The sequence below is a fragment of the Danio rerio genome, chromosome 16 (genome assembly GCF_052040795.2).
Source record: "Danio rerio strain M-AB ecotype USA chromosome 16, GRCz13ab, whole genome shotgun sequence".
NCBI classification, from domain to species: domain Eukaryota; kingdom Metazoa; phylum Chordata; class Actinopteri; order Cypriniformes; family Danionidae; genus Danio; species Danio rerio.
The window spans coordinates 23,623,851-23,641,834 of record NC_141036.1 but is presented as its reverse complement, the minus strand read 5'-3'; the positions used below and the strand labels follow the sequence as shown (position 1 = coordinate 23,641,834).

Here is a 17,984-nt window from a genome sequence, read left to right as displayed (position 1 = left end):
ATGATATCAAATAATACATTTTACAGGCAAAAGTTGTGAGTATCCTTTTACATGTTTTGTTTTTCTTCGGTAAAAATCAAACAAACCTATTTTTATGTTATGTACTTTGGAGAAATTAAACATTTTATTGTGTTTAGTTAATTAATTATGTAATTAGGGACCGAGCACATATGGTGCAAATGCCCTACTGGAATTGCTCTGTTTCTTCTTCTTCTACTTCTTCTTCTTTTTCTCAAGAATGAATTGCCTTTTTGAGGGTCTAAACATGCTCGAAAACTCACAAAACTTTGCGTAAGCCCCAGAAGTGGTTAAAATTTAGGTTTGTTAGGTTTCGGAAGTGGGTGTGGCAAAATGACTTGACAGCACCACCTATGCACATTTGACAGACTAGCCGCTGTTTTACGCACACATACGAATATTGACACTCAGTCTAACACAGCGAAATCTCAAACCCAACAGAAAGTCTGATATTTTTAAATTTCTCTGCTGAAAAAGCGCAATTTTTGCCATTTCCATGTGTTTTAACAAGCTTCTCTTAGGGATTTTATGAAATTAACAGCAAAACTCCTCAAACAAAGTTTATCACACCAAATCCACGTTCCATTAGTTTAGTGCAAAGGTCTTTGTGAGTTTTCATCGAAGGGCGTGACCGTGGCGGACTGACAAAGTTCAGTGTTCCGCAATGGAGGAGGTAGTACTTTCTGTAATTCCAGTCCTGAGGACATCTGCATGCCAATATTGAGTCACAGTCCTAGCGCCGCCTGCTGAGAGAAAGAAGTTTGGCATAAATCTGTAATTTTCTCAGGCTTTTTAATCATATCAGCTTAAATTTTTATTGTCCAACGTTCTCTGTCATCCTAAGGCCACTGGGCAGTGGTGAGCCTGGGTGCGAGGTCCCTTTCATCACTGCTTGCAGCTTTAATTTACTTTACAGTTATAGCATTATTGTATGTTTCACAAATAGCGATTTGTGCTACCATTTTATAGCACAATTTTAATCAACTTTCAGTAATCGTGTGGTCAGGTACAATTTTTTTCTATTGGAATGATTATGCATATATTAATTTACTTTAAAAAGGTAATAATATTGCATATATTAAAGAATTTAAAGGGCCCCTATGGTAAAAAAATCTACTTTTCAAGCTGTTTGGACAGATCTGTGTGTTGGTATAGTGTATAGACCGTCATACTGGGGTGATATGAACACACCCAGTCCTTTTTTTCAATTTAACTACAAAAAAAAGGGTCGGCCAATTGGAGCTGTTTTCAAATCGATCGCACCATTACGTAGGTGTGCGATCCCCCCGCCCACCGAATTGATTGACAGCTGCGCGCATTAACAGGTTCCGGTAGTCACGTGTATATGTCAACAAGACCAGACAGACATACACAAAGCAATCGGGAATAAAAGGTCTGTTCTGTTCGCTAGGATCAGCAATCATCATCAAATGTGATTAAGAGTAAGTTTCACATGTTTAAAGTGTTTTAAAACAGAGTATGTGTGTAATTAATTACAGCATTTTACTTCAGCTTTACTTCATCAGCACAGCCGCGTGTCAGAACAATTATAAACAAAGACGCTTCAATCCCGGTTTGTGGAAGTTAAATCAGGTTTATTTTGTACATTAGCATAACAGATATCCACACAGAACTTGAGGTTAGCCTTAACTAAGCTAAGCGCACTCTGTCTGCCTGCCTGCCTGTGTGTGTGTGTGTGTGTGTCATCTGCGGTGTGCGTGTGTATCTGTGTGTGTGTGTGTGCGCGCGCGCGCGTTAACTTTGTAACGATATTGTGTGTGACTCATTAATGCAACTTCACAATACTGATTAGTAAAGGTTAGTTCTTACTGTAGTATCTCACAAACGCTACGTGAGACCTTCTTCCTTTAAGCCTGTCTGTTGTCTGACGCAGCTGAAGGAGGAGGCATTTAGAAACATTAGGCGGGAAAGACTCGTCTTAAAGGCGCAGTACGACAAAACCACCCCCTGCTGGAAATCAGTATAAAACAGCATCTTGTAAAAGGTATAATGAAAAATCTGATGGGTATTTTGATCTGAAACTTTATATACACATTCTAGAGACGCAAAAGACTTATATTAAATCTGAAAAAAGGGGTAACCTAGGTGCCCTTTAATGTTAATGTTGTGCGGTAACTTTTTCATAACAGCAATAATAAAGAATTCAATACCTTTCTGTTTTGTGAATAAGTCATGTATAGGTAAGCTGGCATACAATGTTTTGTACATATTTTTCATTTTTTGATTAATTCATTTAATACATTTTTTGTACTTAATTGTGCTTTTAGATATTTCAAAGTGAAAATAACTTATATGGGTTGCATAAACTTTTAAAACACTGCACTGCAATGTGTAAAAGAGTTTACACTAAAACGTTGTACCATAATTTTTACAGTCAATTTCTGCCAAACACAGCTGTCAGGTTTTTCAAGGGCCTCTTAGGAGTTTTGTTCCTAAATATACTTACTTTTCAGGGAAAAAACATTACAAGGTAGCACACATATTACCATCAGCATTCTTCAGTACAATGCATTCTGCTGGCTGTGGGCAAGGGAACTAGAGGCGCATAAGCTCTCTTCACATTTCTCTCTCTCTCTCTCTCTCTGACCTTAAAACAATCAGAGTAAACACACAGAGGCCCCTGAGAGAGCCCAGACCCCTACTGTGTCCTCAAAACCTGCACTCTCCAGCGTGCAGCCTTAATCAAACACACTGTCAGGCTGTTTACTAGAACACACAGGGGAAACAAAGTAGAGGAGCCCCTAAGTCTCAGCGTTAACCAAGACCATCTGAGCAGGAGTGTTTGTGTGAATAAGAGTGAACGTCTACACTTTCAGAAGATCTACCGAGTATTTACTGCGAATGTTTGGTGAAGACATCTCCAGCTCTGACATTTCATTTTGTTTCTGCGCAAGATACATATTCGTGTCTGAACAAAAAACAGAAGTCCGTCTGTGTGCGACTGCTTCATTTCCTGCTGCAGAAAGCCTGTTTCCTGAGCTGTGTGGAGCCCAAATGTGGCTCCACACTGAGGGAATTCAGAAAAAGGATCAATTGCACTTGTTACATCTCAGGTTTCCCACTCTCCTCCCCCTGATTTTACTTACACAGCACCGAATTCTCAGCTGCAAGCAATTACTGCAAGGACTCACTGACTAACAGCTTCCAGATTGCCTCCTGATGGCTTCCAAATTGAGAAAGACAGTCTGGAGTATGGACAATGTAAATCCATTTCTGGTTTTGTCAGTTCCAGACAGCTGGTTGGGAAGACCAAAGGCTGTGGCTTCGGGAACTCAGTGGCAATCTTAACATGAAGACAAATTTTCATCCCCGGCAACCTTTCCATCCAGGAGAAAGATCATTCTTCTCTGAATTGCACATATTGTGCAGTCAAGAAAATATCTGGCAGTTTCTCGGGACGCCGTGTTTAAGCAAGGCCTGACAAGTGGAACAGTTCTGCCTCGACTGCGCCAGAGTGTTAATGTGTCATTCACACTGATTGCTTGACATATATACAACTAAACAAATCCAGTAGTCTGTTCGACTTCAAGGTACGAAAAAAAGACCATAAAATCAGAACATAAAACTAAACAGTAAAATATTATTATTATTTTTTTTTTGTGTGTGTGTGTTTTTTCTATTTTTCGTACCTTGCTTAAATGATCTAAGATGATTTGGCAGATCCTGGATCTTTTAATCTTGATAACTGATCTCTGGCTAATTTGGTACTTTAAAGAAGTTCGCAAATAAGATTAATATGTCTGGATATACTGATCTGAGATCGCTCCATGTGTTGTGAAGGGACAGATCTATCGATCCTTGAAATCATGATCTGCAATGCAGCAAATGGCTGACGGCACAGCAGCATAATGACTTCATCTGATTATTATTCAATCATCCATGTGAAGCATAAAATACGTAGTAAATGGTTTATTAAATATGATACACAATAACTTTCCACCTGTTGTGGGCTATAGGCTGTACACTTTTATGTGTCAAGAGTATTTAGCAATTTATTTAGTTTTACATTTAGAGAGGATTTCTTTATTATAGTAGCCTAAGCCTCAAGTTTCTTAATCAATGTAGCCTTAAGGAATAACTGGCAGTTTAAATTATTTTTGCATCAAAAATACAATTTGATATTGGTAAATGTGTCTGCAACTTTTTGCGAAGCATCAAATCACTGCCATATTAGCTGTCAAAATATGTGCACAACTGCATACATTATGTTTCCTATGAAAAGAAGTTGAACATTGTGAATGTCTATTATAATACACAAATTGTACTAAAGCTGATACCATAAATAGTATGTTTTGTGTCTAAAAAGTCCATATTAATAAATGCTCTCTTTGAACCCCTTAAGGAGAACCACTTTGTGACCTTGTGTATACAAAAACTACTAAACAAAAACTAAAAAACAACAACTAATATATATATATATATATATATATATATATATATATATATATATATATATATATATATATATATATATATATATATATATATATATATCAGCACTTGCTACATACTTTCAGTATTGCCTTTGCTTGAAAAGACCAGATCGAATCCTGTTTATATGAAATAAGCTTGCTCCTGAGCAGGTTTGGCTACCAGACCTGTTGCTATGACAACAACACTCGGATGATTATTGAGGAATTAAATGATTCTGGATCAGGTCAAATCATCAATAACCAAATCCAGCTAATTGAGCAATCCACGTGTGAAGAACGGATTCCTGGTTTAGACCACATAGCAACATGTTCAGACACCTATTGTAAAGTTTAAATCTGCTAATAATACATTTTTAAAAACTAGAGGTAAACTTGAGCCTGCTAAAAACCAGTTACACCAGGGGTGCCCAAAATTGGTCCAGGAGGGCTAGTGTCCTGCAGAATTTAGCTACAAACCCAATTAAACACACCCAAACCAGATAATCACTCTCCTAATAGGTATACTAGAAAGCTCCTGGCAAGTGTGTTGAAGCAAGTGGGAGCTACACTCTGCAGTGCATTTGCTTTCCAGAATTGAGTAAGACAAACTAAAAACCAGCTTGGACCAGTTGACAACTAGTGTGGACCACCAAATGACGAATTTATCAGCTAATGACCAGTTTAGACCACCTAACACGTAGCTTGGACAAGTTTATTACTAGTGCAGAGTCAAACCACCTAATAAATGCTTTGGTCCAGATAACAATCAGTTGAAACCAACTAAAACCAGTTTGGACTAAGTTCAATTTTTTGCATCACATTTATATATTTCAAATAGTGTATTGACAAGAACTAGCATGTACAGTTTCTTGGTAAAGTTGTAAAAAAAAAAAAAGTAAAAGGAAGAGAGGGTACTATACAGTAGGTACATTCACAATAAATTACAAATAAATATAGCATACATGATTTTACATTTCCATATGATATTTTAATGCACATTTAATACAGAACACACTTTTAATACTTTTAGATGTAGCAATCACATTGGCATAAGTTTTAACCTCTTTAATTATTGCTAATAAAAAGCTCAGTTTAAACCAGATAATGACCTATTTGACCCAGGAATTGATCAAACTAAACCAGCCAATAATAATTTAGACCAGCTAATTATCCTCTTACATCAGCATATGACCAGAATAGGTCATCTTAACCACTGCTGTGACAACCAGTAGTTGGTTTATTGCTGGTCCACTAATGGGTTACCAGTTTGGATCAGCTAATGACCAGCAAAAAGACTTGACACAATGTTCCAAAACATATAAACCATACAATTGACTATTAGTATCATGATTGTCAAAGTAGTTACAAAGTAATTGTTTCAACCGAGATTTTGTATAATTTTTAATCCCGGAAAACTTTCTATCATGGAGGATGGTCATTCTTCTCTAAACTGAAAATATTGGGCAGTCAAGAAAATATCTGGCAGGTTCTCGAAACGCAGTGTTAAAGCATAGGCTGAAAAATGAAACAGTTCTGGCTTGACTGTGCAAGAGTATGTTTCATTCTCACTGATTGTTCGACGTATTTACGAGTAAACAAATTCAGTAAACTGTTTGAAAAAAAAAATTCTGAACTGACTTCATGGTACAAAAGAGGAAAAAGAGTAAGCATTGCACTGTTCCAGAATGAAAATTACACATCTTAAATGCATTGTTTTGTAAATCTGCTAGAAACTGTTTTATTTTGATTAGTTTTATTCTGATGGAATTTTACAGATGACGAATTGCTCCACTGACTGATGAACTGTTATTATTTTTAGCTTGTTTGTTTACAGGCTCCAGAAAGAAAAGAAGTAAGGCTAGCCATAGACAACATGATGACTGGAGTTCTGCCATATTGCTGGAAGGAGTCATGAGGATGGAAAGTTTTCTCAAAATGCATGAGAAGATAAATGGCCTGCAGCCGATGTCTGTCTTGACCAATTAGTGAGTCAGAGGAAAGGCTGTCAGAGGAAAAACATGGAGCTTAAGCTTCATGTGCTTAAGACAAAAGAAAGCCAGATGAACACTTATTTTAGTTTTTTAACAGAACCCAAGATTCACCTCAGAATCTTTACAAAAAAAAAATTTTTTTCCATTTGCCATTCTTTTAAAGGTTGAAGATTACCATAGGTTCAAAATTAAAAGCAGAAAGAGTATAAAGAGTAATCCTGCAAAGGTTACAATTGATTCCCTGTTAGAAAATCTGGTTTAAAATGGTGTTAGCTGTTTTGAAATGTGTAGTTTTCTATCTGACCCACGCAGGTCATAAGCTCAGTAGGGGGTAGACCAACAACAACAAAAAAATCATGATTATGTCATCCTATTATTATGTCAAGCTTTTTTCTTTTTTTTTTTTTTTTTTTTTTTTTTGCTTAGACTAACAAATAACCATTTTCTGCAGACTAATGGCTAGTTACTGAACAGCTTTAGGCAGCTAATAACCAGCTACTGACTAGACTTGCTTATGAATAATGACCAACTGAAATGCTTTGTGGAACAAACTTTCACTTTGTGAATATGAAAGAGCATGTAAACGGGCCAATGAAATGCCTATGAGTTGGCAGCTTCAGCTTGCACAGCTGATGCTCGTTGCAATCAATTTGGCAATATAAGCACAGCGCGAGCAAAGCTAAAGCATCCTTTTTTAGCTGGAGAGACTTTCACCTCAACAGCTAAGGGGTAATTATTATGACAAAGGAACATAGCATTTCCGTCCACCCCCGATAGGGAGGATGCTGCGGAGGCCACCTGCTACCCCAGTAGGAAGATATGGTGGCACAAAAGCATATGGACTAGCCCTGAGAAGAGGCAGTACACATATGAATATAAGATGGTTAGCAGTCAGGGAAGACATGGGTCCGCCTGTGATGGGGGACTGCACCGTGGCTGTGTAAGCATATGGGATCACCTAGTGGGGATCGCACATAGCAGGCACCTATACCCAGAACGCGGGCTGACCAGCAGGCAGACCTACAACGTAACAGTTCAGCGTCTGACTACTCGGTTGAGTCAAATGTTGGGGGCCTCGGATGAATCTCTGCAGGGCTCGCCTAAGAGGGGAACTTTACTGACAGAGTGAATAAATGCATGTACCGAGTTGTTTCCTCCACTATCCAGTGGGCAAACCTCTGTTTAGATTTGGCGCTTCTCTTCTGCTGACCACCATAACAGATGAAGAGCTTCTCAGATGATCTAAAACTCTGAGTGCAGTCCAGATAGATTTGCAAAGCACAAACTGGACAAGTAATGAAAGGGCTGGGTCTGCCTCCACCGGGGGCAGCGGTTGCAGGCTCACTACCTGGTCCTTAAACGATGGGGTAGGAACCTTGGACACATATCCAGGCCGGGCTCTCAGGACAACATGAAAGTAGGCCGGCCCGAATTCCAGGCACGAGTCACTGACCGTAAATGCCTTTAGATTCTCGGCCCTCTTAATCGATGCCAACACGACCATCAGGGCTGTCATCAGGGACAGAAATCTTGAAGATACTAAGTTGAGTGGTTCGAATGGATCTGTATGCAGGCTCGTAAGAACGAGGGCGAGATCCCAAGAGGACATGAGAGGGGGCCAGGGTGGATTGATTCACCTAGCACCTCAGAGGAACCAGATGATGAAGTTATGCCTTCCCACAGTGGTGCCAGCCACCGCATCATGGAGAGCGGAGATGGCAGCCACATAAACCTTGAGTGTGGAGGGCGACAGCCTGTACCAGCTTCTCTTGAAGGAAAGAAAGCACAACGCTGATCTGCCAAGTTCGGGGGTCTTCTCTGCAAGAGACACACCATTTAGTGAATAGATTCCACTTTAGGGCATAGGCGCGCCTCGTTGAGGGGGCTCTAGCCTGAGTAATGGTATTAATCACCGCTGTTGGTAGGTTACCTAAGCCTTCCTCACGCCTAAGGACGGCCTTGGAGGTTCCAAAGATCTGGACGAGGGTGCCAGATGGTGCCCTGTCCCTGAGAGAGTAGGTCCTCTCTCAAAGGCATCTGCCAGAGGAGGGCCGTTGTGAGGAGGGAGAGTTCTGATATCCTGGTCCGGTTGGCCCAGAGAGGCGCAACTAGCAAGACGTGTTCCTCGTCTTCCCTGACCTTGCACAGTCACTGTGTGAGCAGGCTTACTGGGGGAAAGCATATTTGCACATGCCATGAGGTCAAGTGTGGGCCAGTGCATCCGTGCCAAGAGAACCCTCAGTCAGGGAAAAAAAAAAAACACTGGCAATAAGCGTTTTCGGGGGAAGCAGCAGATCGATATGGGCTTCCCTGAAATATCAGCTGAACAGATTCGGGGTGGAGTCTCCATTCTTCTGGACATAAAGGCTGCCACGAGAGCGTGTCGGCTGCATGGTTGAGCTTGCCTGGAATGTAAATGGTGTGCTGCGATTGGTTGACTCCAGAAGAGCAGACAGCAAGCAAGCTGAGACATGCTGCGAGAGCGGATACCCTCATTCGGTTGATATACGCCACCGCCGCCATGCTTTTCGTCCTGACCAGCACGTGTTGTCAGTCCAGCACTGGTAAAGACAGAGAGTGAGGAACACTGCCAACAGCTCTAGAAGATTGATAAGCCAATGCAACTGGGTTCCTTTCCACAGGCCCGCAACTGCATGCCCACAACACACTCTGGAGGGCGGCTCGAGGAATAAGAGAAAGGAGACCATCCTCCCAAAACTCGTGAGCCTGCGAGCCGGAAGGCATCGCGTCACATCAGTTCAGACTGTCAAATCCGGGGAAGGGAAAAATGCTCTCTCTCTCTGAGGTTTGGTGGCGTTTTTTAAGCGCTGTTAGATGAGAAGCCCTGCCCCCCACCGGGGAGAGAGCAAGTTCCCTTTTGTCCAGATGGCCATTCTCTGGAGTGCTTTGAGATCCGTTTTACTGAACTTAGCAGCGCCCTGGGGTGGGGAGCACTGGTTGCCTGCATAGTGCTTGACACTGCCGCTTGGCTGGAGGCTGGGGCGGGGCAGCTCTCATAGACAGGATCTATGAGATGTATAGATGTAGATGGTTCGGCGGGGAGAGAAGGGGTCTTACATCCCCGCTGATAGATGACTCAGCCCATCGTATTCGACTGCACTGCCGTGAAATCCTGGGTGAATACACCGGCGATGTCAATGAACAGGCCAGCCTGGGATAGTGGGAACTTTGTCGATATCTTTTGCCAGGTTTAGCCCGAGGTGGCTCTCCTTAACTACTAATGTGGTCATCGTCCTTCCAAGGGCACACGCAGTGGACATGAGGTCCTTGGAGCTCAGTTGGGTGCTTTGTGGGGCTTGTAACAAGCCTGGGTCAGAACCACCCTTGTGCAGCTGGGCCAGCACACTATTGATAACTGGTTTGGACAACATAACAACATGTTTGGACACCTAATGTTAAGTTTAAGCTTGCTTATACAGTTTTTCTCCATTGGTTTGGCTCATTTCTTGAAACAGAAATTACATTCTCAAAATTGTAAGATCATTTGGCAAAACAGTGTTACAGTTTAGCACAACACTATAGCTCACTTGCAGAAGCTCATATCACTCCAAAATCAGTTCACTCATGCATCAAAACTAAATTCCTGTCCCTTATAAAAAGTCAATGCAAAAATGGCAAATATCCTTCTCAATTGCTTTGGCTCATTTCTTGAAACAGACCGGACATTCTCAACACTCTTTGTGCTTTTGCAAAAATAAAGTGGATAGTTCGGCACAATACCATGGTTCACCTGCAGCAGCTCATATCTTTCCCAAAACAGTTTACTCATGTGTCAAAACTAAATTTCCTTTTATTTTAAACAGTCAGTGCCCCCAAAATTATTCTTCCCTTTGACAAAGTGTTAAGCACTGCAAGTCAAAATGTTTAGATGTTTTGTCACTATGGCACCACAAAAAAATCCCTCATGTCCACCTTACAGTCTTAACCCAGTCCTTCATTGACAATGGTTACTGTACAATTGCGTATAAAACTGAAAAAAAAAAAAAGGATTTTAGGGTAAGAGTAGCCTCCAAGGTTTGACGTTACACATTGCACTTATACTGCCAAGGAAATGGTAACTCCTTTTTTATTGTAATGATCAACCACACACAAAGTTACTTCCATATATTAGAGTAAAAAGAAACTGTATACAGCATAATAAACTATAATATAAACACACAAACAAAAAACTAGAGTGCTATAAATAAAGCTGGAGTTTCATAACAGTTCTTCACTGCCTGCCGTCCTCACCCTTCTGACCATCCACACGCTGCAGTCTGTGTGGCCACAGATTCTCGTCAACATCACAGCATATATTGTCCCTTGAGATGCAACGAGGGTGAGGCAGTGGCGCAGTGAGTAGCATGTTCGCCTCACAGCAAGAAGGTCCTTGGGTTGCTGGTTCGATCCTCGGCTCAGTTGGCGTTTCTGTGTGGAGTTTGCATGTTCTCCCTGCATTCGCGTGGGTTTCCTCCGGGTACTCCGGTTTCCCCCACAGTCCAAAGACATGCGGTACAGGTGAATTGGGTAGGCTAAATAGTCCGTAGTGTGTGTGTGTGTGTGTGTGTATGTGTGGATGTTTCCCAGAGATGGGTTGTGGCTGGAAGGGCATGCGTAAAAACTTGCTGGATAAGTTGGCGGTTCATTCCGCTTTAGCGACCCCAGATTAATATAGGGACTAAGCCGACAAGAAAATGAATGAATGAATGAATGAATGAGATGCAATATATATATAATATATATACACACAAACTAAAATAAGTTTCCACAATAAGTATCCACAATATACATACGGGGGGTTTGCTCGAGGTACCACTGTAACGTTCTCACAGACTTGGTTAACAAGCCACTGGTCTTGGGGTTTGGCTGCTGCTTATATAGGCCAAACTCTCGCCTTTTTTTGGGTCCTACCACTTTAGGTAAGTATTAAGTACAAGTTCTTCCATTTTCCCATGTAAACACTTAACACATAATTTGTCAACTAAACAACACTAATAAATCTTCCCCAAAACACTTAAACACTTAATCTTTGTATTTAATTGTCTCAAACACTTTGTTATTAAACACATATTTTCCCCCTATCAGACACACTACAATGGTTTCACCCATTAATGCCACGTTGTGTTGCCGTGTCCGGTGATGACGTCATAAGCAGGCGCCGCCACCTGCTCTGGTTGGCCAAAACAACGGGCAAACGGAAAGACTTTACAAACAAACAAACAGACGATCAACACGGACAACAAACAGAACAAAATAATGTATGTATGTGTGTGTAAGACCGGTAATGGAGTTATGCTGTGGAAAATGCGTTATGGAAGACTGTCTAGGAGCTATCGGATCTGTGTTTGCACCCACATTGCCAACAACAGGATAACAGGTAAGTCGCAATGATGATTAATGGGTGTGTGTGTATGCTGTGTATGTATGTGCGCATGTATTTGTTTAAGCTGTGTGCTGCTCACTCAGCAGGGACAAAGCTCCACTTTGTCACAGATGTACTTAGACATTAGATATTACCTTTGTCTGGATGGTAGACCTCATAGGTGACTGGACCCATCTTCCGGACCACCGTGTATGGCCCTTGCCACTTTGCCAGAAGCTTATTTGATGAGGTGGGTAGTAACAGTAATACTTTCTGTCCTGGTTGGAGCTGCCTCATTCTTGCATGCTGATCGTACCACCTCTTCTGTGCCTGTTGACTTACTTTGAGATTTTCTCTTGCCTGTTCCCGATACTGTTCCAGTCGATCCCTCATCTCCAGGACATACTGGATAATACATTTCTCTTTGGGCTTGGTAGTAGCACTCTCCTCCTAGCTTTTCCTCAGGAGGTCAAGGGGTCCTTGTACTTGCCAGCCGTAGAGTAATTCAAATGGGGAGAACCCTGTTGATGCCTGTGGAACCTCTCTATAAGCAAAGAGAACAAAAGGGAGCCATTTATCCCAGTCTCCGCCTGTGTTCGCCAAAAAATTCCGCAGCATGCTTTTGAGGGTCTGGTTGAACCTTTCGAACCAATCCTGTCGAATTCAACTGTCCCATTAGCCGTGAAGTGAAGTTGGTACCTTGATCCGTCAGTATCTCCTCTGGTATACCAACTCTGGAGAACAGCTGGATAAGAGAATGCACAATCTTCGGTGTGGTTATGGTGCGGAGTGGGAAAGCATCTGGATATCGTGTTGCATAATCGCTGACCACCAAGATGTACCTGTGACTTGCACTGTTCTTCTTCAATGGTCTGACAATGTCCATGGTGATGCGTCTGAAAGGTTCAGAAATCACAGGAAGAGGGAACAAGGGAACTCTGGCCTGTTAAGCAACAGCACGTGTTTTCTGACAAATAGCGCATGTGGTGCAGTGTGTCTGTACATCAGTGTGTAATGTTGGCCAGTGAAAGCGTGAACTGATACGTGCATGTATCTTCTGCTGCCCAAGGTGCCCCGCCCATAGGATTGTGTGTGCAAGGTGTAACACAAGTTGACGACAACACATAGGCACAATCAAACGGGTCACATCATTCACTTGCAATTACAGTACATTATCTTTTACCACATAACGTTCATTGCACAGGTTATTAGGTTTATCAGACATTGCTTTCTCAAATAAAGGTTTCAAAGATTCATCTTTTCTTTGCAGTTTTGCAATGTTATCGGGTACCTGCCAACCATCAACAGAGAGACCCTCGAATGAGGTTTCTGAGATTGGGGCGCCGTAGTGTTTCTCAAACTGTCTCTGACTACGTGATTTCTTTGGGCCCTTGGTTCCACCAGACTATCCTCTAAGTCAGGCAGTGGCTGGAGACCGGCCTGGGCTTGTAAGCGGGTAATTACAAGGCATGACACTGGAATTGCTGAAGTAATAACATTGTCAGTTTTTCTGGACATAAGTAATTCATGTAACACTGGAAAATCTTGGCCCAAAATCATATCAGTTGGTAAACTGTCAACAATAGCCACCTTCATCAAGTACATTTGTTGTTGTACTTCAACCATTACTTCTGCTCTGGGGTACTGCTTCACATTCCCATGTACAAATTGAACAGAAGTGCAATTAGCATAGTCCACATTTGTCACAAAATATGATTTAAGCATAGACATAAAGCAACCAGTGTCCAATAGAGCCTGCACACTATGTCCATTGACATTCACTTTGCAAGTATCTAGACTTTTCCCCACAGTCTAGATTAATGTCCCCCTCTCTTGGTACATAACAGTACCCTGTCAGCTTGGCCTTACGAGCTGGACATACTGCTGCTTTATGTCCAGCTTGTTGACAGTAAAAGCATATCAGTTCTTGGTCCTTGGCTTTCAGAGTGTGTGCAATGCTTGTCAGTTCAGGATGTTCTTTTCGTACCCTTGTGTAAGTGTTTTGATTACCTTTTACAGGTTGAGAGCGTGGTCCCCCGCGATGAGCATTCGCGTACTGTTGAGCTAACTTCGCTGCCCCCAGTCCAGACGTTGGCTCATATTCCTTCACCCAGGTTTGAGCGTCGAATGGCAGCACCCGCAGTAGCTGCTCAAGGATGATGGCCTCGCCGATCTCCTCCTTCGAATGTTCCTCTGGACAAACCCAACGATGGTGCAGGTTTCTTAAGCGATGGTAGGTCTCAGGCGCCGATTCTCCCGCTTGAACAGTAGATGAGCGAAATCTCTGCCGGTAGGTCTCTGGTGAAATGTTGAATTTTTCTAGTAGAGCCTCTTTCAGATCATTGTACACCTCTGCCACCTCTTCCTCATCCATTGCCAAGTATGCCTCTAGAGCCTGGCCGGTCAGTAGTGGGACCAGATGATAGCTCCACTTTTCCTCTGGCCATCTCCAGGTCCTGGCCAGTCTTTCAAAACGTCGCAAATAACTCTCAATATCATCCCCTTCCTGGAAAATTGGGATATTGGAGCAGCTGGCAAGGATGACTCTTTCATCACAGGAACACTTGTGTATTCGTTGTCATGTGCTAGTCTGTGTTGTGTGGATACTTGCTGCTTAGCTGGTGTTGGTAGCTCCATTCGTGGGCTCTCTCTGGTATATGACATTTCTACTGGTCGATTGGACTGCTGGATCGACTCACGCAGGCCCCGGAGCTCTTGCAGATACTTCTCTTCCCACTGCTGCTGTGCATCGAGAAACTGCCGCATTAGGGAAACCATCCCTTCACCAGTTGTATCATGGGGCTTGACTAGCTTACTGTGTGGAGAGTTGGTCTTTCTCGAGGTTGCTGGGAGTCCTGCTGCCATTCCCTCCTCCTCTGAAATCACTGCTGTATCCCAAACCACATCAGCCTTCGCCGCCTTCCTCATCTGTGACCGCAAACCCAGCCTGGGTTTTCTGCCTATGGGTGCCATCTTACAAGTAGCCATCCCTCTTCTGACACCAACTGTGATAGAGCAGGCCTCAGCTCGCTTTGGTGGGGAAAACTGGGTTCAGGGACCACAAAAAAGTGATGGCGTTCTCGATAGCACTCTAGTGCACAGTGTTTTATTTACAGCGCTGGCAGGAGAAACAGTCCACAGTGAAGAATATATATACATAAAAGTGTCCAAATACCAAAAATCCAAAGTAACAAAGTATTAACAAAACAGAAAAATAAAGATGAATATATATATATATATATATATATATATATATATATATATATATATATATATATATATATATATATATATATATATATACAAACTAAAATAAGTGTTCACAATATACATACGGGGGGTTTTGCTCGAGGTACCACTGTAACGCTCTCACAGACTTGGTTAACAAGCCACTGGTCTTGGGGTTTGGCCGCTGCTTATGTAGGCCAAACTCCCGCCTTTTTTGGGTCCTACCACTTTAGGTAAGTGTTAAGTACAAGTACTACCATTTTCCCATGTAAACACTTAACACATAATTTGTCAACTAAACAACACTAATAAATCTTCCCCAAAAGCCTTAAACACTTAATCTGTATATTTAATTGTCTCAAACACTTTCTTATTAAACACATATTTTCCCCCTATCAGATGCACGACAATGGTTTCACCCATTCACGCCACGTTGTGTTGCCGCGTCCGTTGATGACGTCATCAGCAGGCGCCGCCGCCTGCTCTGGTTGGCCAACACAACGTGCAAATGGAAAGACTTTACAAACAAACAAACAGACGATCGACATGGACAACAAACAGGACAAAATAATGGATGTATGTGTAAGACCGGTAATGGAGTTATGCTGGGGAAAATACGTTATGGAAGACTGTCTAGGAGCTATCGGATCTGTGTGTGCACCCACATTGCCAACAGCAGGATAACAGGTAAGTCACGACGATGATGAATAGGTGTGTGTCTATGGTGTGTATGTACGTGCGCATGTATTTGTTTGAGCTGTGTGCTGCTCATTCAGCAGGGACAAAGCTCCACTTTGTCACAGATGTACTTAGACATTTACAATTTGATGAAATAAATAAGAAATTTAATTCTGTTGTGAACAATTGCCAAGTGGTTTAGAGGTTTGTCCATGTTGTTTTGAGAATGTAATTTCTCTTTTAAGAAATGAGCCAAATTAATGGAGAAAAACTGTTGTCCTGCAGAGTTTAGCTACAAACCCAATTAAACACAACTGAATCAGATAATTAATCTCCATAGATATTTACATTAGATGTTGCCTACCCTGTTGTTGTCTATTGCAAGGAATGCGTCAATAGAGAATTTTAGAACAGAGTAGCCTCCTTTGAAATGGATGTGGGACCAGTGTAGTGGAGGACTGTGGCCCTCCAGAGCCAGAGGTGCTTTCACTTCGCATTCTAACAGAGGGAGTGTTATGTTGAAATCCCCGTTATGAAGGACTCATTCTCTTAGCCGTTTCTGAAACCGCAGTGTCTTGTTGTCATATTTGTCTTGCATTGTTTGTTTATTTTATTCAACAAAACTAGCATAAGTCTAGTATTGAGTGCGAGTTTGTGCTACTTTGCCTTATACTGAATGCAGTAAGTGACTGTATTATCATCAACAACATTACAGGTTAAGCACAAAACTTCATAACATACAAAAACGTAAAAAACGAAATCTTACCTATGAAATGTTCTGCCTTTGTGCTTTGCTTTCTTTGTTTGCATGTTACTACTCTATACACAGCGCTAAAAGTCCAGCATCTTCAAGTTGCACACTGTTTTGACTAGTGTGGTTGAAAGACATTTGTGCTGGGAGCACTGTACAAATATGGCAGCAATACTGACGCATGCTCTGGGTCCTTATGCGATATCTAGTGTATATATCTATGATCAATCTCCTACACTAGAAAACTCCTGGCAAGTATGTTGAAGCAAGCTAAACTAAACTTGAAGCTAAAGCTAAACTCTGCAGTACATCAGCCCTGAGTTAGTGAATTGGACAAACTAAAAACCAACTTGGACCAGTTTAAAACTAGTGTGGAACACCAAATGACTATTTTAAATTAACTAATGCTAATGACCCGTTTAAACCACCTAACAAGTAGTTTGGAGCAGTTATGGTAGATGACTGGACCAAGTCTGACTTCCATACAAGAGGCAAACATGGACCATATCTGGGCCAAGTCTCAGCCAAGTTAATAAGACATAACTGGGCCTAAACTGGGCCAGATTTGTTGGTTTGTCACGACTGCAATGAATTTTATAAACCCATGAAGCATTTCACTTTATGGCTGTGCTTTTTCTTGAAGCAACCTAATTAATAGAATTGTTTCTTTACTTAAAAAATATTTAAAAGTATTTTAAAAGTGGGTCAAGATAGGTCAAACTTATGTGGCCTAAATATACATTGTTAACATCTGGGCCAAATACTACATTTAATATCTGGCCCAAGTCTTGAGTGCCGCCTGTAAGACGGAGCCTCCTCTGCCAAACCTTAGCCGTGTTTGGCCCACATGTTGTATGCCAGTGCCGGACGAATGCCTGCTGTGCCAGCTTTATGCCAATTCTGGGTCAGAATTCTTTGCTACCTGGGTTTATTACTAGAGCATGCCACCTCTTAAAGGTTTTGGTCCAGATTTTGGACCAGCTGAAAACTAGAGTAGAACACCAAATGACCATTTTAAATGAGCTAATGACACTTTTTTTTACTAGTGCAGACCACCTAATAAAAGCTTTGGTCCAGATAATAACTAGTTCAAATCTTTAAAAAAAATTTCAAACAAAACAAAATATATAAATAAATCCCATTTATATATTTTAAATGCTTTATTGACAAGACCTAGCATCTACAGTGCCATACTTCAATATACAACAAAAGTGTTTCACATGCCTTAATAGAAAGTAGTACAAAAGAAAAACAAAGAAAGAAAAGAAAAAGTAAGAATTGGGAAGAGATGGTAGCTATATTAGCATCAAATTTCAAATAAATATGGTATATATGATTTTATTTATTATTTATTATACAAAAATGATAATGCACAGCTTTTAAAGAGATGGTTCGACCCAAAATCTACTGTAAAAAGAAAGACACCTACATCTTGGAGTAAAGTCATTAACATTTTTGGGTGAACTATAAATTATTGTTGTATGTATTATTTGATTTTTTTTCACTGCGAATACTAAAAAAAT

General features: G+C 41.3%; 1 protein-coding gene across 1 annotated transcript in view; it reads right to left on the bottom strand.

Annotated features, from left to right (window-relative positions):
• The window catches only part of LOC147840248 (zinc finger protein 396-like), a 32,917-nt gene extending 17,720 nt beyond the window's left edge, over nt 1-15,197 (bottom strand). Inside the window, exons 1-2 of the mRNA XM_087286973.1 lie at nt 15,140-15,197; nt 13,815-14,922 (exon numbers count right to left, since the gene is read on the bottom strand). Of these exons, the coding sequence (XP_087143099.1) occupies nt 13,815-14,178 (364 nt within the window). The 5' untranslated portion in view covers nt 14,179-14,922; nt 15,140-15,197. The remainder of the gene's footprint in view (nt 1-13,814; nt 14,923-15,139) is intronic.
• Nucleotides 15,198-17,984: the final 2,787 nt, after the last annotated feature.